Source organism: Macaca fascicularis, chromosome 11, assembly GCF_037993035.2.
Source record: "Macaca fascicularis isolate 582-1 chromosome 11, T2T-MFA8v1.1".
Taxonomy (NCBI): Eukaryota; Metazoa; Chordata; class Mammalia; order Primates; family Cercopithecidae; genus Macaca; species Macaca fascicularis.
In genome coordinates, this window is record NC_088385.1 from 111,796,508 (window position 1) to 111,817,405 (window position 20,898).

Here is a 20,898-nt window from a genome sequence, read left to right on the forward strand (position 1 = left end):
TTTAAATAAATTACGTATGTATGTATGTATTTAGAGACAGGGTCCTGCTCTGTTGCCTAGGCTGGAATGCAGTGGTGCAATCACAACTCACTGCAGCCTTGATCTCCTGAATTCAAGTGATCCTCCCACCTCAGCCTCCCGAGTAGCGGGGACTATGGGTGTGTGCCACCATGCCTGGCTGATTTTTCTTTTCTTTTTCTATTTTTTTTTTTTTTTTTTTTTTTGTAGAAATGAGGTCTCACTATATTGCCTTGGCTGGTCTCAAACTCCTGAGCTCACACAATCCCACCTCCTTGGCCTCCCATAGTGCTTATAGAAGTGAGCCAACATGCTCAGTTTAGATTATACATTCTTAACAGAGGTGAAAACTGGTTCTTGAGGGGAGAAAAAAAATCACTCATTTTATTTATAAAGCCCATTTACACATACAGCACATAAATGGATACAAAGTAGATGTGTAATATGAAAATTTCATGGGTAGGTACATTTAGAAAAAAAAAATGATTCAAACGGCTCCTTCAGAAGGTGATGATGAAAATAAAAGATGGAAAAACACTGCCTTAGATCAGCAATTCCCAACCAGTGTGGCTCAGATGGGTTACAGCTGTGTCAAGATACTATCCTCTAAGCTCTTGGCATATCAGGAACCTCTGGTTGCAAATGGCTGCCTTCTTCACCCTAGGGTGCCATCCGAATATAATTTTTATGTGTGCTATGACATGAGAAAGATTAGAAAACACTGTCCTAGAGAAATGAATCTCTCTACTTTGTTGGGACAACTGAGGCTGTCAGTTGTAAGGTCCTTGTTCATCTTAGTCTCTATCCCCTCGCCCATATCTGTGTATTTCCACCTCTTTCTTCAGGACTCCTTTTATTTTCTTACCACATTGAAATAAGGGGTTATCCTTTCTTTCTAAGGCTACTGTGTGGTCCATCACTTCATGGGCCTTGCTCCCTCATTATTCACCATCTCTCATGCATCCTTGATCTTTCCTTCTCTATTACTCCTTTGCCTCCTTGCCAACAAACGTACCCACATGTCTCTTCTCTTGGAAAAAGTTCCTCATCTGGACTTCCAAGTGTTATTCTAATTCTTTTCTTTTCACTGTCAATCATTTAACATGAAGTCTAAAAGTGCTACTTCTAAGATGTTTATTGTTTTATACTATTTAATAAATACAAAAATAACATTTATAAACATATGTAAGTTATAAAGATTTATACTACAAAAAAACACCCATGTACCCACCACCCAGTTTAAGAAAAGGAATGCATTATCTTTAGATTTGAAGTGCCCTCTGCACTCTTCCCTAATCTCATATCCTTCCTTCCCTATCAGAGTGACTATATTTGTGTTTTTTATTCTCTTGCTTTTCTCTGTGTTATTACCACACACATGTATATTCCTAAATACTATATAATTTGGTTTTACATACACTTGAACTTTATATAAATGGAACAATTTATCATATAAGTTTCTGAGATTCATCCTTGCTCTTCTGGGACATGTAATTTATCCATTTTTATTGTTAATAACATTCTATTGTAAGACTGTACTCTCATTTATCTAGTCTGCTACTCAACAAAACTGAACTCTCAAATGACTTCCTGATCACTGAATAAACAGTCCCTCTTGATTCCTTCTTGGCTACAATAACATAGCTTTCATCCTCCTTCTAACCAATGCATCTCTAATTCAGAAGTTATTTCCAGAGCAGATAAAAATAGGATAAGGGAGAGGAAGTATGCGATTGGGGATGTCTTGTTTGGGACACTGGGTAGCTGACACCACTAACTGACACAGGAAACACCAAAGGGCAGGTTTGAGGGGAAGAGGATAATTTCAGTTAGAAGTTTCAAATGTTCCATGTAGAAATATCCAATTTAAAGTATGGATCTAGAAAGGAACAGATATGTCAAGACTAGGGATAAAGCCATGAAATGAAGCCATATGACAAGGACAAGTTGTTCTCAAACTTTTGCATGTATCAAAATCAATTGCTGAGTTCTACCTCAGAGCTGCTGATTCAGGCTTAAGAATTTGCATTTCTAATGAGATCCCAGGTGATATTGCTGGTCTAGGGACCACACTTCAAAAATCTCTGGATGAGACAATATTGCCCAGAAAGAAGGTTAAAAACTAAGAATAGGAGCTCAAAGGCAGGGACTTGAAGAATACAGAGGCAGGCAGAAAGAAGGAACCAGTGAAGGAAAATGAAAAAGAATTTTCAGAGAAGGGATCAGAATGGTAGAATTGCAAAAAGGGTATAGTAAATAGTATTAAACAACTGAATAGAATGAAGACTGAAAATAAGTCATTGGATAAAGTAATTAGGAGGTCACTGGAGAGCTTAGTAAAAGCAGTTTTGTAGAGTAAGAAGGAAGAAAAAATACTATAATGAGTTGAAAAAATACAGACTACACTTGGGAAAGTTTGACTGTAGAGAGTAGGAGAGAGAACAGAAGCTTGAGAAGGCAGAGCACTATGGGAAAGGTGACTTGGGATAAAAGACTTGTGCACATTCATAAGCTAAAGGGAAAAGATGTAAGAGAGGAAGACACGGGAGATACCAGAAAAGTTAAAATAATTGATGGAGTAAGGCTCCTGTTGGAGTTGTAATGGAATAGTATCCAGGGCACAGGTGAACTAGTCGGTCCTGGGCAAAAGAATCAGCTCTTCTGAGATAGGGGTGAAAGAATTTAAAAATAGACATTGTTAGAGATAAGAATAGTGGTGAAGGGAAAGGAGAGAGAAGCATGCTGGGAGAGACATGCCTAAAGCCTCTATTTCCTCTGTAAGCCTGCCCTACAACAAACATTAAAGGAATTTCTTCAGGCAGAAGGAAAATAACACCAGATAAAAACCTGCATCTACACAAAGAAAAGAGTGTTGGAAATATAACTTTATATGAGAAAATATAAAAGATATATTTTTTCATTTTTAGTCTCTTTAAAAATAACTGAAGCAAAAAATAATAACAATATATTACAGGACTTACTACAAAGTAAAATGTATTTCAAAAAAGAGCACATAAGAAAGAGGAGTGGTAATTCAACTATAGTGACATAAGCTTCTTATCCTATATGTAAAGTGATTCATTATTGTTTGAAAGTAGACTGTGATAAAAAAGATATAAGCCCTAGATCAATGGTTCTCAAAGTGTGGTCTAGGGGGTCTGAGGAAGGCTAGATCTAGAAATCCCAACACCTAGCTAACAGAAGTACCAGAAAGAGAGACTCACGTATATGTTAGCATGACAAAGGCTTTAAGAAATCCTGTAGTAAACAAGTTTGTTTAACTTAATGTTTACCAAATTTGATTGACCACAGAACTCACTTTTCAAGTTATACTTATTAACATCTCACAGAACTGGTGTTACCAAGAAATACATTTTGGAAAATGCCACTAGTTCTGAAAGACATTAATACATATTAAAAGATATTCTAGTCACAATATGAACACAGATAGGCCTTACTTTAAATAATGTATACATTCTTGTAGCTAGTAAAACATAAATTAGTAGCTGCATATTTTGAGGAAAAAAATCATAGGCTTAGAATAGACCCAATCTGGGCTTCAATCGTGACTGACCACTCACAAGGTAAGAGACCTTAGACAACTTACTGATCTTATTGTGAGGATGACATAACATGCATAAAAGAAACCTGTGAGTTACCTGGTACTTAGTGGTAGGTACTCACTAAATAGCAGATAATGATGAGGATAGTGATGAAGATAAACAAGGGTCCTCTAAATAGTACATTCCCCAACACATTTTAAATGAAATTCAATTCTCAAATGTTCCATCTTCTTTCAGGAACATAGAATAAACCATTTCTATTAATGTTTTTTAAAGAGTGGAATTTATAAGTTCATGGTGTACCACCATGCCCAGCTAATTTTTGTATTTTTTGTTCAGACAGGCTTTGTTCGTGTTGCCCAGGCTGGTTTCAAACTCATGAGCTCAAGCGATTCACCTGCCTTGGCCTCCCAAAGTGCTGATAGCCAACTAACAGGTTTACTTACTGAGAGGCTAAAAATACATTACTATGAATATCACGCAATGCCACGGCACAGACGTCCAAGGAGAGCATTTCAGTGAAGCTCTAGAATTGTTTCTTATGTAAGGTAAAACAACTGAAATATGCATTAAAGTCTTATAATAAAAGGGTTATTGTAATTTAAGTTAGATTTCTTACTGAAATGTTGTTTAATATAGCTCTAACAGTCATTATGAGTAATGTTTATGCTAATGAACTCATCCATTAATATTCACAGAAGAGGATCTGAAGAGGTGGGAGGAAAGCAGTAGTTATTCCAGGCAGTGAAAATTAGATGAATCTTTGTGGGGACAATATAAAAACCTAGCTAGAATAATAATGAAAAAACTTGTACGTGTCTTTGCGAAACAATGAGTTCAACCATGTACAGAGGGCCTTGAAAGCTAGGAAGAAAAATTCAAATTTGATTTGATAGGCAGGGATAAAAAAGCCACTGTTTATTACATGGGTCTTAGGACCCATGTAATAAAAACAATGTTTAAGAATGACTAGGCTATTAGTGACACTTAATTTGCATCAAATAGAGAGTGAGTCAGGAAGGCTACTTTATTACTTGAATGATGGCTATATTGAGACATTAGGCTACAAGGGTAAGACATGCTTGTTATATAAATAAACGAGTGAGCAAGTGAACTGTGTTAAAGGGCAAGTAGACAATGGCTTGGTCACTTTTCAGTCAAAAAGGATGAAGGACCAGGTTGAAATAGATGGTCCCACAATTTTATGTGTGGGCAATGGGGAGAATGGAGGCACGAAGAGAGAGACCTATAGGGAAAATGTGTTCATTGATATTCTAAAGGGATATAAAAATTAAAATACTCAGTAGAAATTTTAGATATGAAATTAGATTTTGAAGAACTTGCCTTTATATGTCATATATATATTTTACATATATACATATATACATTTTTTTTTGAGACAAGGTCTTGCTCTGTTGCCCGGGCTGGAGTGCAGTGGCATGATCTTGGCTCACTGCAACCTCTGCCTCCCTCCCAGGCTCAGGGGATCCTCTCGCTTCAGCCTCCCACGTAGCTGGGACTACAGGCATGTACCACCATGCCTGGCTATTTTTATATTTTTTGTGCAGACAGGGTTTGGTCATGTTGCCCAGGCTGGTCTCAAACTCACGAGCTCAAGTGATCCACTTGCCTTGGCCTCGCAAAGTGCTGGGATTACAGGGATGAGCCACCATGCCCGACTGACACATTTTCTTTTTACATAGATACGCAAAGTAAATTACACTAAATATGTAGTATATCCTGGGACATGTTTTTCCCCAAGTAGAATTACTGTTTAAATTGCAAAGGTCTAGGCTATACTTAAAATCTACTTTAGAGTTCAACAGTGAGAACACATGGACACAGGGAGGAGAATATCACACAACAGGGCCTGTCAGGTCGGGGGCAAAGGGAGGGAGAGCATTAGGACAAATAACTCATGCACACGGGGCTTAAAAACTAGAGGACGGGGTGATGGGTGCAGCAAACCACCATGGCACATGTGTACCTATGTATCAAACCTGCACGTTCTGCACATGTATCCCAAAACTTAAAGTAAAAAAAAAAAAAAAATCCACTTTAATGACAGCCACCCCAGAAGCTGGTAGACTGGATTAAAATGATCTTATTAAATGTGATTCATACATAAATGTCTGTGAATTTAAATATTACAATTCCCATTTCATAGATAACAAAAAAATATATGACAGATTTTCAAAGGGGTCAGCTGAGGACCAGCAGATTTTTCTCTTTAATTTTTTTTTTTTAAGACAGGGTCTCACTCTGTTTCCCAGGCTAGCATGCAGTGGCTAACTGTAGCCTCTAACTCCTGGGCTCAAGCAATTCTCCTGCCTCAGCCTCCTGAGGACACACCTGGGAATACAGGTGTGTGCCACCACACCTGGCTAATTTTTGAATTTTTTATAGAGATGGGGGTCTCACTATGTTGCCCTGGCCTCAAACTCCCAACCTCAAGCGACCCTCCTATTGAGGCCTCCCAAAGCACTGGGATTGCAGTCATGAGCCACTGCGCCCACCCTAGATTTTAATGAACTGAATGGACTCAAGCAATGTTTAAACCCAGCTGTCTCTAATTTATCCACAAAAATTGACCAAAGGAACAACAGAACAATATACGATAGCAGATAATCCCAATGTAAATAATAAACTAAATCTGAAATGTATTTTGCCACATTAATCTTAAGTCAGGTATCCCTGACTCTCAAACTAGTGGTTCATGATAAGATTAAGAAAGAGGACTTTTCAGAAATGTATTCCACCTACTGAGATCTGCGAATGTCATTTTCACTGTGAGCAACAACTTAGGGTTGGAGGGAGAATGGCTGGATAGGAGTACAGACCTCTTGAATCTGAGCCCTAAGACTCCTAATAGTACCTAAGAGTATACAAGATTTGATATTATCAGGAAACAGTATATCTAATTCTTACCATTAATAACTGGCGTGTAAACAACAATCCCAACCAAGTTCGGGTCAGATACAGTTGTGTCCAGAATAAGGCCCCCAATACTGAAAGAGATAAAATTATACAATTTAGAGAAGAGGAAAGAGAATATACTTCAAGTTATTCTGTACATACAGACACCCCTCCTTTTTAAAATAAAATACTCACACATTTTAAAAATAGAGCAAAAAGAAAAATATTCAAAGTAAAAATCAATGTCAACAGTAAAATGTTGAAAATAAAACATGGCATAAGCTCTAGCCCCAAATTTCAGAATTCTGATGTCTAAGATATGCAACTTGTGAAAAGAAAAAGCATATGCTTTAAATGCATTAAAATGTCGTGAACAGCATACAAGAAATTATTAACCATGTCTATTTCTGGGGGTGAGGGTGACAGGGGACTGATGGTCATTTTATATTCTTCTGTGCTTATTAATTTTTTAAAACCATGCCATTGATCACTCTCATAATTTAAAAAATAATTTTAAAAAGAGTATGTTTTCATATTTGAAATAAATAAGGCATAAAATAGGTTATTTTTATTGTGTTAAAACTAGATATTGTTAGGATGTGTCTTAACTAAAATAATGAGTTATTGCTACAGAAAGAGCTGATCTTGAGAACAGAAATCTGGAAAACTAACATATCGTTATATGGTAGCAAGCCGTACACTTTCAATGTGTCAGTGGAACTTGGAGACTTTTTTAAGTTTCCAAGGCCATTATCAAATAGTTAACATCAGTTTCTGAGTCTATGTAGTATAAAACATTGCCAGTCCTAATATTCCATGGGATCCTGTGCCCAAATCTTCCAGAAAAATGCCATCTGCATTACAACAAAATGAACTACATACTGTCACAGAATGGGATTGTCAAAATATCAGATCAAATGTTCTTACCTGATAGTTAACATTAAAAAAGTATCAAATCTTTATTATTTTAATTCTTTAGTAAATAAATGAATTATGTCTTAATATGCCTAAACTGTAGGCGTTCTCACTAAAGAGGTACATTGTAGAGCCCCAAAATAGTCCTCTTTAGAAATATTTTAACATTTTAAGCCCTAATTAAAAGAACAAAGTACGTATTTCAAGAACAAACTAGTTATGAGTCAAAAAATAAACCTCTCTGACAGAATATATAGATCCTGTTGTGGATATAACACAACAACAATTGCTAAAAATACATTTTTTTAAGATTCCTGTTAAGCCCGGTGATAAAAGTTACTATAGAAAAAAATTAGAAAAGACAAAATGAATAAAGTAAAAACCAACCCTAGTTACATCATTGAGTTACACTGTTAGTATGCTGTTATATAGGCTTCTAGACATGTTTTACTTACATATTTTGTTACTTATTTAAATTGACAATAAAAATTGCATATATTTATCCTATACAACATGTTGTGAAATATGTATATATTGTGGAATGACTAAATTGAGCTAATTAACTTATGCATTACTTGACATACTTATTTTTTGTGGTGAGAACACCTAAAATCTCTTGGCAATTTTGATGAATACAATACACTGTTATAAACTATCATCACCATGTTGTACAATAAATCTCTTGAACATGTTCCTCTAACCAAAATTTTTAATCCATTGACCGACATCTCCACAACCCAGCGATTTTACTATATACATTTTTTAAAATAAAAATTAAATGATAAAAGTAGTTTTATTTGCTTTTATTAAATTTTATTTTTATCATGTAGATGTATGTCATTAAAAAAGTAAAAGTACAGCCGGCATGGTGGCTCGTGCCTGTAATCCCAGCACTCTGGGAGGCTGAAGTGAGAGGACTGCTTGAGACCAGCAGTTTAAGACCAGCCAGGTCAACACAGCGAGACCCTGTCTCTACAAAAGAGTAAAAATATTAGCTCGGTGGGTGCATGCCTGTAGTCCCAGCTGCTCAAGAAACTGAGGCAGGAGGGTTGTTTGAGCCTAGGAGTTTGAGGCTGCAGTGAACTACAATCAAGCCACTGTGCTTCAGCTGGGGAAACACGGCTAGACACAATCTCTATTTAAAAAAAAAAAAAAAAAAAAAAGAGGTATGTAAAAGTACCATAAAGTTTATAATAAAACAATAGTCCCTAGCCCCACCTCCAGGTCCTTCTCTCTACTAGAAATTATTTTTAACTTCTTTAGTAGTTTCTTCTGGCATTTAATTTTTCTAAATAACATGCTTATAATGCTATTTATTCATTTTAAATTTTAGACATTTAGCAAATGACTTCCTACTATGGCAGATGAGTATTTGACCTCTCTTACACTTCCCTCCCCACTTTGATCCCTTCCCAAATCCCTTCCTCCTCCCATCCTGCTAATCTGGTTATAATTTCTGGTGAAATACTTAGGGGTGACTTTATTATAACCACGGAAATTTCATTATTCATAGCTGAGCCACAGAGTGTATTATTAGATATCTTCACTTACACTTTTTGTTTTGCCTCCTATTTTTCTTCACTTTTTAGGTACCTATTACTAATTCAACCTCACATGTGTAACTAAGTTTATGAAGTACCTTTCAATGCAGTCAAACTCATCAATTCTACTTTTATTTGTCTTAGAGACCTCCCTCCTTAAGCCCCTGTTCTCCTGCCAATCTGGATGGTTGCCTGTCTAGGCCTGATGCACAGCTGTCATCCTGTACCTTCCCTCCAATACCCCCTTGGATCTTGGTCATGTACTATAACAAAATTCCAGTATTTCGTGGGATCCTGTTGCCTGAATCCTCCAGGAAAAAATCAATCTACATTACAGAAAAATGAACCACATGCTGCCACAGAATAGATTTCTTCTTTCCTGTATCATCTTTCTTGATTTATTTCCTAACTTTGATAGACCACACCTCCTTTCAGCTTTATACAAAAGGGTAGAGGGGCAGTAAATTCCATGAGATCCTGCCTGTCTGAAAATTTCTTTAGTCTTCTCTTACACGTGATTGATACTGTGACTATATTTTATGTTCAAAATAATTTTCTCTCAGAATTTCAAAGAAATCATTTTAGTGTTGCTATGGGACATAATTCTGGTTCCCAGTGCTTTATATGTAACTTATTTTTTCTCTGGAAACATTTGAGATTCATGATGATATGCTTTGATTTGGGTCCCTCCTACTTTAATTTATTGCACTGGGTACTTAGCGGGCCCTTTCCATTATGAAGCTCGTGTTTTTCTGTTCTAGGAATTTTCTTGTATTATTTATTTGATAATTTTCTCTCCTTATCATTCACCTCCTATTGTCCATCTCTTTGCTTCATGGGTTGCTTTTCAGGAGGGTTCCTCTATTGTAACTTCAAACTTTTCTACAGAATTTGTTTGTTTCTGCTATTTATGTATTTTTTAATTCCCAAGAGCTCTTAATGTTTTTCAGATCTTCTTTTGCATTATGTTCCTATATTATGAATATTATGCAATAGCTATTATGCAATAACTTCTCTTATTTATCTGAGGATACTGATAAGAGTTTTCTGAAAGTACTGATGCTACTTTCCTTATCATTTTTTTTTCTGTCTTTTATGTTAGAGGCCTTTATGAAATGTCGAGCAATCCTTTACTGGCTGCCCCTGTTTAAGGGGCACTGCAAGGCATACTTGGAGTTCTCTGTGTACATGGGCAGAGTTTGTCAGCAAGTGGGACTCACAGAAGACAATCAGGTGGGCTTGCAGCTCTTTCATCAAAGGACTCACAAGGGTTAGTATCTGCAGGTCTGATCTTTTGTGCTGGTAAGTTTCCCCAGACAGGAATTATCTAATTTTTTGCCTGGGGGTAAAAGGCTGTCTCCCAGCATTATACAAAGAAAAGGAAGTGGGATAGGGTTCTCATTGTTCAGTGTGTAGACTTTTGCTTAGTCTTGCTATTTTTCATACAGTACTTAAGCCACATCCTCACATGTACATGTGTTTTTGAATCCAGAACCTCTCCAATTTAGCCTCTTGAGAGGTTATTCTTGTCTTCTGCTAGGGTGTGAGGGGACAGTCACATGGGTGCTAAAGCTGGAGAAAGATTTTGGGGATCTAGTTGCTCCTTACCTAAACTTTCAACCAATCTTCTTCATTGAAGCTTTCAGATGTACTTGATGCCTTCAATTCCTCTTTCTGGGTTTCTGAGGCTTGCTTCTGATAGTCAGTTAGGTTTCAGCTTTTTTCATTCTGCTCATTCAGTTAACAGCTCTTCATCTGATTCCTATCTTCCTAACGTTGTCAGATCTCTCACCTGCTGCCCCCTTTGCTCCCCTTCTATCTTGGTGGTTTTATAATATTTTTATTCTCTTACTGTCCTTTTAGTAGTTTCAGGAAGGAAAAGAAATGTTTCTTAACCTACCATGTTTAGTAGGAAACTCATACTCTTTTCTAGGTTGTTCTTTTCATCAGATGTATAATAAACATCTTTCCGTAGCAATAGAAATGCTACAACGTTACTTTAATGGCTGATACTCCATTTTGTGACTATATAATAATTTATCTGATCAATACCATATTGCAAGACCTTTATGTTGTCCTATTTTTTTTTTTATTAAACACTCTGGGGTGATGAGGATGCTTGCAGCTAAATCTTTTACATACATCCTTAATTACATCTTTAAGGTCATCAGAGTCCTAGATATGGAAATAGCCAACGGAATATACATTTCTAAGGCTTTATGATATTCATCTGAGCAACTTAATACTCAGAGTAAGTAATGTCCTTGTCAGGTTAACACACACATACACACACAAAGACAAACACCACTAAATTTTACTCAGTCTGGTAAGGCTTTGGTTGGAGAGAAGTTTGAAACTGGTAGCCAAATGAGGTTCTTTATGTCTACTGATTTCATTAATAATGCCTGTCATTCAGATCCCTTGTTATAACACCTGGGAGAATAATGAATTGGCTATATAAAATAATTAACCTAAGAAATAAAAACAGGCAATTCACTTGTTTTAATATGCATGTACATATATGCTTACAGAAGACACACAAAGACAGAGAGAGACATACACACACACACACACATTTTAATACTAACCTACTTATAACCATAGCTGTTATGACAGGCTCCCAGCCTGAGTGGAGAACTGTTCTTGTGGCTGGATGTTTGGCAGCTATTATAATCCAAATAGGAGTTAGAGCCAAGAAAAATACACCAACTAATGGAGAAATGTAGTAATAGGTCTCTAAAATTAAAAAAAAGAAGAGAGAGAGACAACATTTAAATCTCTCTTCTGTATAGCAAATCTAAATTATCAAAGTTTACTAGAAGGTATGACACTATCAAACATATTAACATGCTATACATTTTCTATAAACTTCAAACAAATTTATAACTGTAGATAAGGCAAAAATATTAAACAATGTAACTGAAAAGTAAGACATTGATTGAACAAACATTTATTAAAATAGTTACATGATCTACATGGAAATAGCATAAAAACAATAAGAACAAGAAGAACAATAACAGTAAAAGGGCTAACATTTATTGGGCTCCTACTATATACCAAGTACTATGCTAAATGCTTTACATTCATCATCTCATTTCACCATCCCCATCCATATAAAATAGATACTGTCATTTCTATTTTATGAAGAAACCGAGGCTTAGAAACTTAAGAATTCAGTGAGGAAGGCCGGGCACGGTGGCTCAAGCCTGTAATCCCAGCACTTTGGGAGGCCGAGACAGGTGGATCACGAGGTCAGGAGATCGAGACCATCCTGACTAACACGGTGAAACCCCATCTCTACTAAAAAAATACAAAAAACTAGCCGGGCGTGGTGGCGGGCGCCTGTAGTCCCAGCCACTCGGGAGGCTGAGGCAGGAGAATGGCGTCAACCCGGGAGGCGGAGCTTGCAGTGAGCTGAGATCCGGCCACTGCACTCCAGCCTGAACGGCAGAGTGAGACTCCGTCTCAAAAAAAAAATAAATAAATAAATAAGAATTCAGTGAGGAAATAGGGAGAGCTGGAAGAAAATATGTATCTGACACCAAAGTTAATGCTCTTAACTTTAAAGGTAAATAGGATATTGTTTTTGTCCATAGGGAACTTATAGTACGGGCATTCCATAAAATATTGGCTGTCTACTGATAATAGATATCCAAGCTCCAAAATGAAATAGAAAAACTAGGTTTGATTCTCAATTCATATTTAACTGTCAATCTCCCTAGGGTTAAAAGTTGCATATCCCTTATTGAAAGTCTTATCATCTCAAGGCATTTTTTTGATAATATCATTTTAGCTGATCAGTTTCATTACTATCAGGGATTTCAGCTAGGATATTCCTGGTTTCTTCTCCATAACTCTAATTAATTTATTATGCAAAGTAAGTACTTTTTAACTTAACGGCAGAGTTTATCTTGCAGTCCTATAGCCTACAGCCTTAGATTACTTAATCTAAGTCAAATGTTACTTAATATTTTGATCTTACAGAATGCTGCAACCCTTACCCCAACTCTTATCTTTGACTGAATTTTCTATTTCTTTTGCTTCTTAAGATATTTAAAGATCTTCTCACCTATGATTAAAGATGCTTGAACTATATACAAACCCAAAATTTTTATTTTTTCCATATCATGTAGGAATAAGCAATTATTATAGATATTAAAATAAAGCTAAACAAATTTTACTCCTAAGCTTTTGTATGGATTTGCCATCACATCTTTAAAATAATTATACTAACAAAATTAATTTTTATATTTTCTTCTATTTAAAGGAATATGACTAATGCTACATTGTGTCCTTTTCTCCGTGATTTTTTAAAAGACGAAAAAAACCTTTTATTTGTTGAACGGATTCCCAGTTCTCCTTCTAAGCCAATAGATAGGGATAAATAACATTCCAGTTAAGAAGCATTTTAATCTACTAAAACAACTAAGGTTGCCAACAATCTCTTTAATAGAACTAAATAGAAAACAAAATGCATTGAAAACCACTAAACACAAATGAAAAGAACTATTCTGCTAGGTCAGATCATCTTAGTATTTTATTCTCAGGTCAAGGGAGGAGCACCCTGCTAGACTTTAAAGAAGTTATCCTCAACATTAAATCTCTGGAAGGACATCTGAGGTTGAAAAAAGCACCTACCACCCCCACCCCAGAATCGCTGCCCTGAATTTTCAAAGAGGAGAAAAAATGCCTTAGGAAAGAAACTAAAAATAATGAGCAGGCAGTTCCTTAAAAAGTTAAACAGAGTTTAACTTGACCCAGCAATTCTACTCCTTCATGTACACCCAACAGAATGGAAAACATATTTACATAAAAAGTTGTACATTACATAAAAATTTGAATGTTCATAGCAGCACTACGCATAATGGCCAAAAAGTAGAAGCAACCTAAACGTTCATCAAATGGTGAATAGATAAAAAAAACTTGGTATATCCATAAATGGAATATATTACTTGGCCATTTCATTAATCCATACAATTGAATGTTACTCGGCACTTCATATGATTCAAAACTGATGCATGTGACAACATGATGAACCTTGAAAACATTATGCTAAGTGAAAGATGCCAGACACAAAAGGTCACATATCAAATGATTACTTTTACATACAATGCCCAGAATAGGCAAATCCAAAGAGAAAATAGATTGGTGATTGTCAGAGGAGGGGTGGAATGAGGAATAACTGCTAAAGTATTCTGTTTTGTTTACAGACAGGGTCTCACTTTGTCACCAAGGATGGTGTGCAGTGGCATAATCTTGCCTCAGTGCAGCCTCAAATCCCTAGGTTCAAGTGATCCTCCCATCTCAGCCTCCCAAAGTGCTAGGATTATAGGCATGAGCCACCACTCCAGGCCCAGCGTTTCTGTTTCAGGTGATGAAAATGTTCTGGAATTAGATCACGGTGATCCTTGTACAACCTTATGAATATACCAAAAACCACTGATTTGTACACTTTTAAAAAGTGAATTACATGGCATGTGAATTACATCCAATTTTTAAAAATCCTCACAGAGGGGAAAACAGGAAGGAGGACTGCATTCTTCAAAAATGTCAATGTCATTAAAGACAAAGGATATACATACATACATAGACAAAGAGAGAGAACAAAAGATAAAACAAATGGGGTAAAATGTTAACCTTAGGTGAATCTAGGTAGAGTATGGAGGTGTGTGTTGTTTTTTTTTGTACTGTTTTGATTTTTGCAACTATTCTATAAATACATAATTATCTTTAAATAAAAGTTTTTAAATGTTAAAAAAGTGAGAAAACCATGATAAAATCCAAATTTCCAAATGATTTACTGTAAATGTATTCTACTTCAATTATCTGCCAAATCCAACATGCCAATTCCCACCAAATTAGATCATATGGATAATTCTATAGGACACTCCTAACTTATTCCTGGCTAACTTCTAATCCAATTTTGATAGGTAGGGAAAATTACAAATATATAAAAAGAGATGATACAAACATTTCTCTTTTTTGGAAATACTGGTGTTTTATAGACGTCATAAAATTAAAGAATTACTTTTAGAAAACCACCAATGACACAATCAAGAGGAAAGAGTCAATTAAAAGCCAACTATGAACTTCCGCATTAATATTAAAATGTGAAATCATCTTCCTTCTAAGTGAAACACATTTAAAAGATCCTGGTTAAAATAATATTTTGTATTAAAATGTGGGTATATCATAATGGGTATTAGGGTAGGCTGAATAAAATCTACGTAATAATTCACAGGACCTGTGAAATGCTACCTTATACGGCAAAAGGGGATTTGTAGAAATGATTAAGTCAAGAATTTTGGGATGGGAAGATTATCCTGGATTATTTGTGTGACCCCTAAATATAATTGCAGGTATCCTTACAGGAGGGAGGCAGGAGCAGATTTGGCTGCAGAAGAGGAAAAGGCAATGTGACCACAGAAACAGAGACTGGAGTCATACAGCTACCACCCAAGAACACCGGCAGGCAGCCACCAGCAGATGGAAGGGGCAAGGAACAGATTCTCCTCGGAAACCTCCAGAAGGATCCAACCCTGTTGATACCTGGATTTTATTCCTATATAACTCATTTTGAATTTATACTTAATTGTAATTGTTCTGGCTTCCAGAACTGTAAAAACAAAACAAACAAAAAAACCCCAAAAACCTTTTATATTGTTTTAAGCCACAAGGTTTGTGGTAATTTGTTACAACAGCAATAGGTAACTAATACATGCATATTTAAAACTTTTTGGAATGTTAAGCCTAATAAATGTCCATATACATTTATACTGATTCTGTGATATAGGCAAACTACAGAAAAGTACAGATTAACACAGCTAAAGTGGTTCAAATTGCTCTGATGCCACCTAACTGGCAAACATAACTAGCATCTTTTGTGACTCACAGTTTTCATTTTATATTGTTGATGGCATTTCCCAACTGCTATTATCTCATTTCATTAATAGTTTCATCATTCTCACCCCAAATTCTTCTGAAATATGTAGCTGTTATGATTGACAATTTTTATGTATCAGCTGTTTCTGTGTAAACAACAAAGCAATGGGCACTGTAAGTTGTGATTTTTTTTTCTAAATGCCCCTTAATAATCAATCTAAATGTTCTCAGGGAACTGAAACTCTAGAAATCACTCTAACCTAAGATGGTACAGTGCTAAAAATCCCTCAAGCATAGAGACATTCAAGATAAATTTAGATTCTACTCACACCACCACATTAAGGCAGAGATATTCTAGAATGGTCTGTAAATAACCAGGTGGCATCCTTGTTAGTCTCCACAGGAATGCAGTAACCTGAGGCTAATTGCTACTGCTCTTACAGCTTCAGCCAAGTCATCTGTTTAAAGTTAATCTTGAAAAATGAAAAATCAATCAACATTTTGCCTCTCAGATCTTGCCTACAAAGAGAATATCTAATAACTTTTCAAATCAATAAATATCATGTACACACAAGAATTATATAGCATTATATAATATGTGAAAAGGAATTTTAAAAATCTTATTGGAACTTATGCAAACAGAAAGAAAGAGCAACAATCATGTGAACATACATATATTCCAGTTACTGGCCCAATGCTGAATCCTGTTAATAACTTTTAAAGATTACTATATGTTTAAAGATTACTATATGAATGTATAAATGCCTTTATATTGTCCCTGTAAGCCACACAAAAGTATATCAGAATCCAGAGCTTAGATTACTCTCTGAACTTTCTATTTCCATTTGAAATAGATATTTTCTAGCCATGTGTTGCCATTTTTATTTTTCTATAGTGGTACTAATTCCCAGATACTTTCTGCTAAGGCAAGATATCCTTCCAATGTTTCCCCAATACTATATCCTCATCAAAAAGATTTTTTGTTACAATCTATTATGTTAGAGGACAGTTACTGTGCCAAATCATTCTGAATAACTTCTAATCACGTTAACTGAAGTGCTTTCAAAAGCAATAAGGCATTTGGTGAAGTACTGTTTACTAAACATCTATTTTGTACATGGCACTATAGGGTGCTACAAAGAAATAAAATAAGAACACAGTTTTGTCCTTAAGAAGGTTATATCCTCATAAGAGAAGGTATAACATTTATAGAAAAAGCTATTATGACCAGCCAAACATTAAACATGTCATAAGAGAAGTGTCAATTAAGTGCTATAGGAATTCATAGGAGAAAAAAGATGACTTAAGACTAGGAAAATCTATAAATGTAGACTTTAAAAATGAGAAGGATTTAGATTGGCCTTGATGGGAAGAAGAGGATGAATTGGAGGAGGGGAATAAGAAGGAAATAAAAAAAAACAGATGATATATGAGATCAGTAACAGCTGAGTTTGGCTTGAGTAAACGGTATAGAACAGGAGAAGCAGGCAGAAGCTTGAGAAAGTGTTTCCAACTGATTCTGCAAGGCCTAAATACCAGGCTAAAAACTTTAATTTTGTCCATTAAGCAATAAAGAGTTACTAAGGATGACTACAAAAAATAAAGTCAATTGGGGTAAACAAAGCTTTAGGCTTGTTTTATTCTTTTTTGGAGGAGTGGAGAGGAAAAGGAGGAAAATTGCGTATTTACTTCAGATACCAAAAATCAGCAAATTTCAGCAGAAGCAAAAGAAAGGTAGCACACATTAGCTGGGTGTGGTGGCTCACACCTGTAATCCCAGCACTTTGGGAGGCCGCCACAGGTGGACCACTTGAGGTCAGGAGTTCAAGACTAGCCTGGACAACACGGCAAAACCCCATCTCTACTAAAATACAAAAATTAGCCAGGAGTGGTGGTGGGCGCCTGTAATCCCAGATACTTGGGAGGCTGAGACTCTGTCTCCAAAAAAAAAAAAAGAAAGAAAGAAAAGTAGCACACATTGAATTGCATGGATGCAGAGAGCCTTAGTATATGTACGAAAGCTAACAGGACATGACGGGGTTTTCAGTCATTTCAGAATACCCAGAATTCTAAGTAGTTGAATAAGACTTTTTTCTTTTTTTTATACATACTTAAGGTGTACAACTTGATGTTTTCATAGACATACATATATAATTATATGGTTAATTATATAGTTAAGTGGTTACTAGAGTCAAGTAACTAGATTTAACATCCATCATCTCAGATATTTAACCCCTTTCCACCTTTTTGTGGTAATTACATCTAAAGCCTACTGTATTGGCAAACTTCTAGTTAGAATACAATATTACTATAGTCGTCATTCGGTACATTCATTGGATCTCTAGATTTATTCATCCTACATAACTGCAACTTTGTACTCTTTGATCTACATCTCCCCATTTCCTGCCTCACCTCCACCCTAACCCCCATTCCCTGTAACTACCATTCTACTCTTGGTTCCTATGTATCTGACACATTTTTAAAGATTCTCTATATAAGTGAGATCATGCAGTATTTTTACTTTGGCGTCTGGCTTATTTCACTTGACATAATGTCTTCCAGGTTCATTCATGTTGTTGCAAATGGCAGATTTTCCTTTTTTAAGACTGAACAATATTCCATTGTATATATACTACAATTTTGTTATTTACTTACCCATCAGGAACATTTAGGTTGTTTCCATATCTGGGCAACTGTAAATAATGCTGCAATGAACATGGGAGTGCAAATATCCCTGTGAAGGGCTGATTTCATTTCCTTTGGATATATACCCAAAAGGGAGATTGCTGAGTCATGTAGCAGTTCTATTTTTAATTTTTTGAGAAACCTGCATACTGTTTTCCATAAAACTGCACCAATTTACATTTCTACCAACAGTGTACAAGGACTTGCCTTTCTCCACATCCTTGCCAACACTTGTTATCTTTTGTCTTATTGATAATAGCCATTCTAACAGATGTGAAATGATTATTTCATTTCAGTCTTGGTTTGCTTTTCTCTGATGATTAGTGACATTGAGTACCTTTTCATATACTTGTTCATCATTTTTATGTGCTCTTGAGGGAAATGTCTACTCAGGTCCTTTGCCTAGTTTTTAACTGGGTTATGTGTTTTTGTTACTGAGTTATGTGAGCTCCTTACATAGTTTGGATATTAACTCTTTATCAAATATATGGTTCACAAATATCTTCTCCCAATCCATAGGATGCCTTTTCCTTTTCACTTTGTGGATTGTTTCTTTTGCTGTGTAAGTTTTAAATTTGGTGTAGTCTCACTTATTTTTGCTTTTGTTGCCTGAGGTTTTTTTTTTTTTTTTTTTTTTTGTTGTTGTTGTTGTTGTTGTTTTTGTGTTCTTTGTTTTTTGTTTTGAGACAGAGCCTTGCTCTGGTTGGAGTGCAGTGGTGCAATCTTGGCTCACTGCAAGCTCTGCCTCCTGGGTTCACACCATTCTCCTGCCTCAGCCTCCCGAGTAGCTGGGACTACAGGCGCCCACCACCCCGCCCGGCTAATTTTTTTGTATTTTTAGTAGAGATGGGGTTTCACCATGTTAGCCAGGATGGTCTTGATCTCCTGACCTCGTGATCTGCCCGCCTCAGCCTCCCAAAGTGCTGGGATTACAGGCGTGAGTGATCACGCCCGGCCAAATGTTGCCTGAGATTTTGATGTGATATCCAAAAAATCATTGCCAAAGCCAATGTTAAGGAGCTTTTCTCCTATGTTTTCTACCAGGAGTTACATGGCTTCAGATCTTATGTTTAGGTCTTTAATCTAATTTTAGTTGTGTAAGATAACTATTTCTGTGTATGTATAAGATAAAGGTCCAGTTTCATTCGTTTGCATGTGGATATCCATTTTTCCCAACACCATTCATTGAAGAGACTATTCTTTCCCAATTGTGTCTTCTTGGTGCCCTTGTTAAAATTTATTTTTTATTTATTTATTTTTTTTTTGGTTAAAATTTATTTTACTGTATATACTTGGGTTTACTTCTGGGCTCTCTATCCTGTTCCACTGTCTGTTCCCATGCCAAAACTAAATTGCTTTGATTACTATAACTTTGTGACATAATTTGAAATCAGGAAGTGTGATGCATCCAGCTTTGTTTTTCCTAAGATTGCTTTGGCTATTCAGGGTCTTTTGTGGTTCCATATGAATTTTAGAATTCTTTTTTCTATTTCTATGAAGAATGCCATCGAAATTTTGATAGGAATTGCACTGAACCTGTATATTGCTTTGGGTAGTATGGATGATACTAATTCTTCCAATCCATAAACATGGACTACCTTTCCATTTATTTGTGTCTTCTTCAATTTATTTCATTAATGTTTAATAGTTTTTATTATAGAGATATTTCACCTCCTTTTCTAAATTTATTTCTAGATATTTTATTTTACACAGTGTGCTGTATGTGAAATCATACTTGCATCCCAGGGATGAATCCCACTTGGTCATGATGTATAATATTCTTTATGTATTGTTGAATTCAGTTTGCTAATATTTTATTGAAGATTTTTGAAGCTGTGTTCATCAGAAATATTGGCCTACAGTTTTCATTTATTTTGTTGTTGTTGTTTAGGCTGTTTTTGTCTTTCTGTTTTAGAGATGGGGGTCTCACTATGTTGCCAAGGCAGGACTCCAACTCCCAGGCTCAAGTGATCCTCCCATCTCAGCCTCCAGAGTAGCTGGAACTACTGGTATGTGCCACCACACCTCACCAGTTTTGTTTTCTTGTGGTGTTTTTGTCTGGAACAGGTGATGCTGACCTTATAAAATGGGTCTGGGCTGGGTACAGTGGCTCACACCTGTAATCTCAGTAACTCAGGAGGCTGAGGCAGAAGGACTGTTTGAGGCCATGAGTTGGAGACCAAACTAGACAACATAGTGAGACCCTGTCTCCAAGAAAATATTTAAAAATTAGCTAGGCATGGTAGTATGCACTTGTAGTTCCTGATACTTGGGAGGCGGAGGTGGTAGGACTACTTGAGCCCAGGAGTTCAAGGCTGCAGGGAGCTATAATGCCACTGTACTCCAGCCTGGGTAACAGAACAAGACCCCCATCTCTG

At 36.1% G+C, this 20,898-nt stretch overlaps 1 protein-coding gene across 9 annotated transcripts in view; it reads right to left on the bottom strand.

Annotated features, from left to right (window-relative positions):
• The window catches only part of SLC41A2 (solute carrier family 41 member 2), a 143,432-nt gene that overhangs the window by 49,535 nt on the left and 72,999 nt on the right, over window positions 1–20,898 (bottom strand). For 7 of the 9 annotated variants that reach the window (XM_045365828.3, XM_015430636.4, XM_015430638.4 and 4 more), the window contains 2 exons: window positions 11,542–11,689; window positions 6,510–6,589 (listed from right to left, as the gene is read on the bottom strand). In XM_045365828.3, coding sequence (XP_045221763.2) covers window positions 6,510–6,589; window positions 11,542–11,689 — 228 coding nt within the window. The remainder of the gene's footprint in view (window positions 1–6,509; window positions 6,590–11,541; window positions 11,690–20,898) is intronic. The other 2 variants (XR_012420556.1, XR_012420557.1) reach the window with 1 other exon arrangement.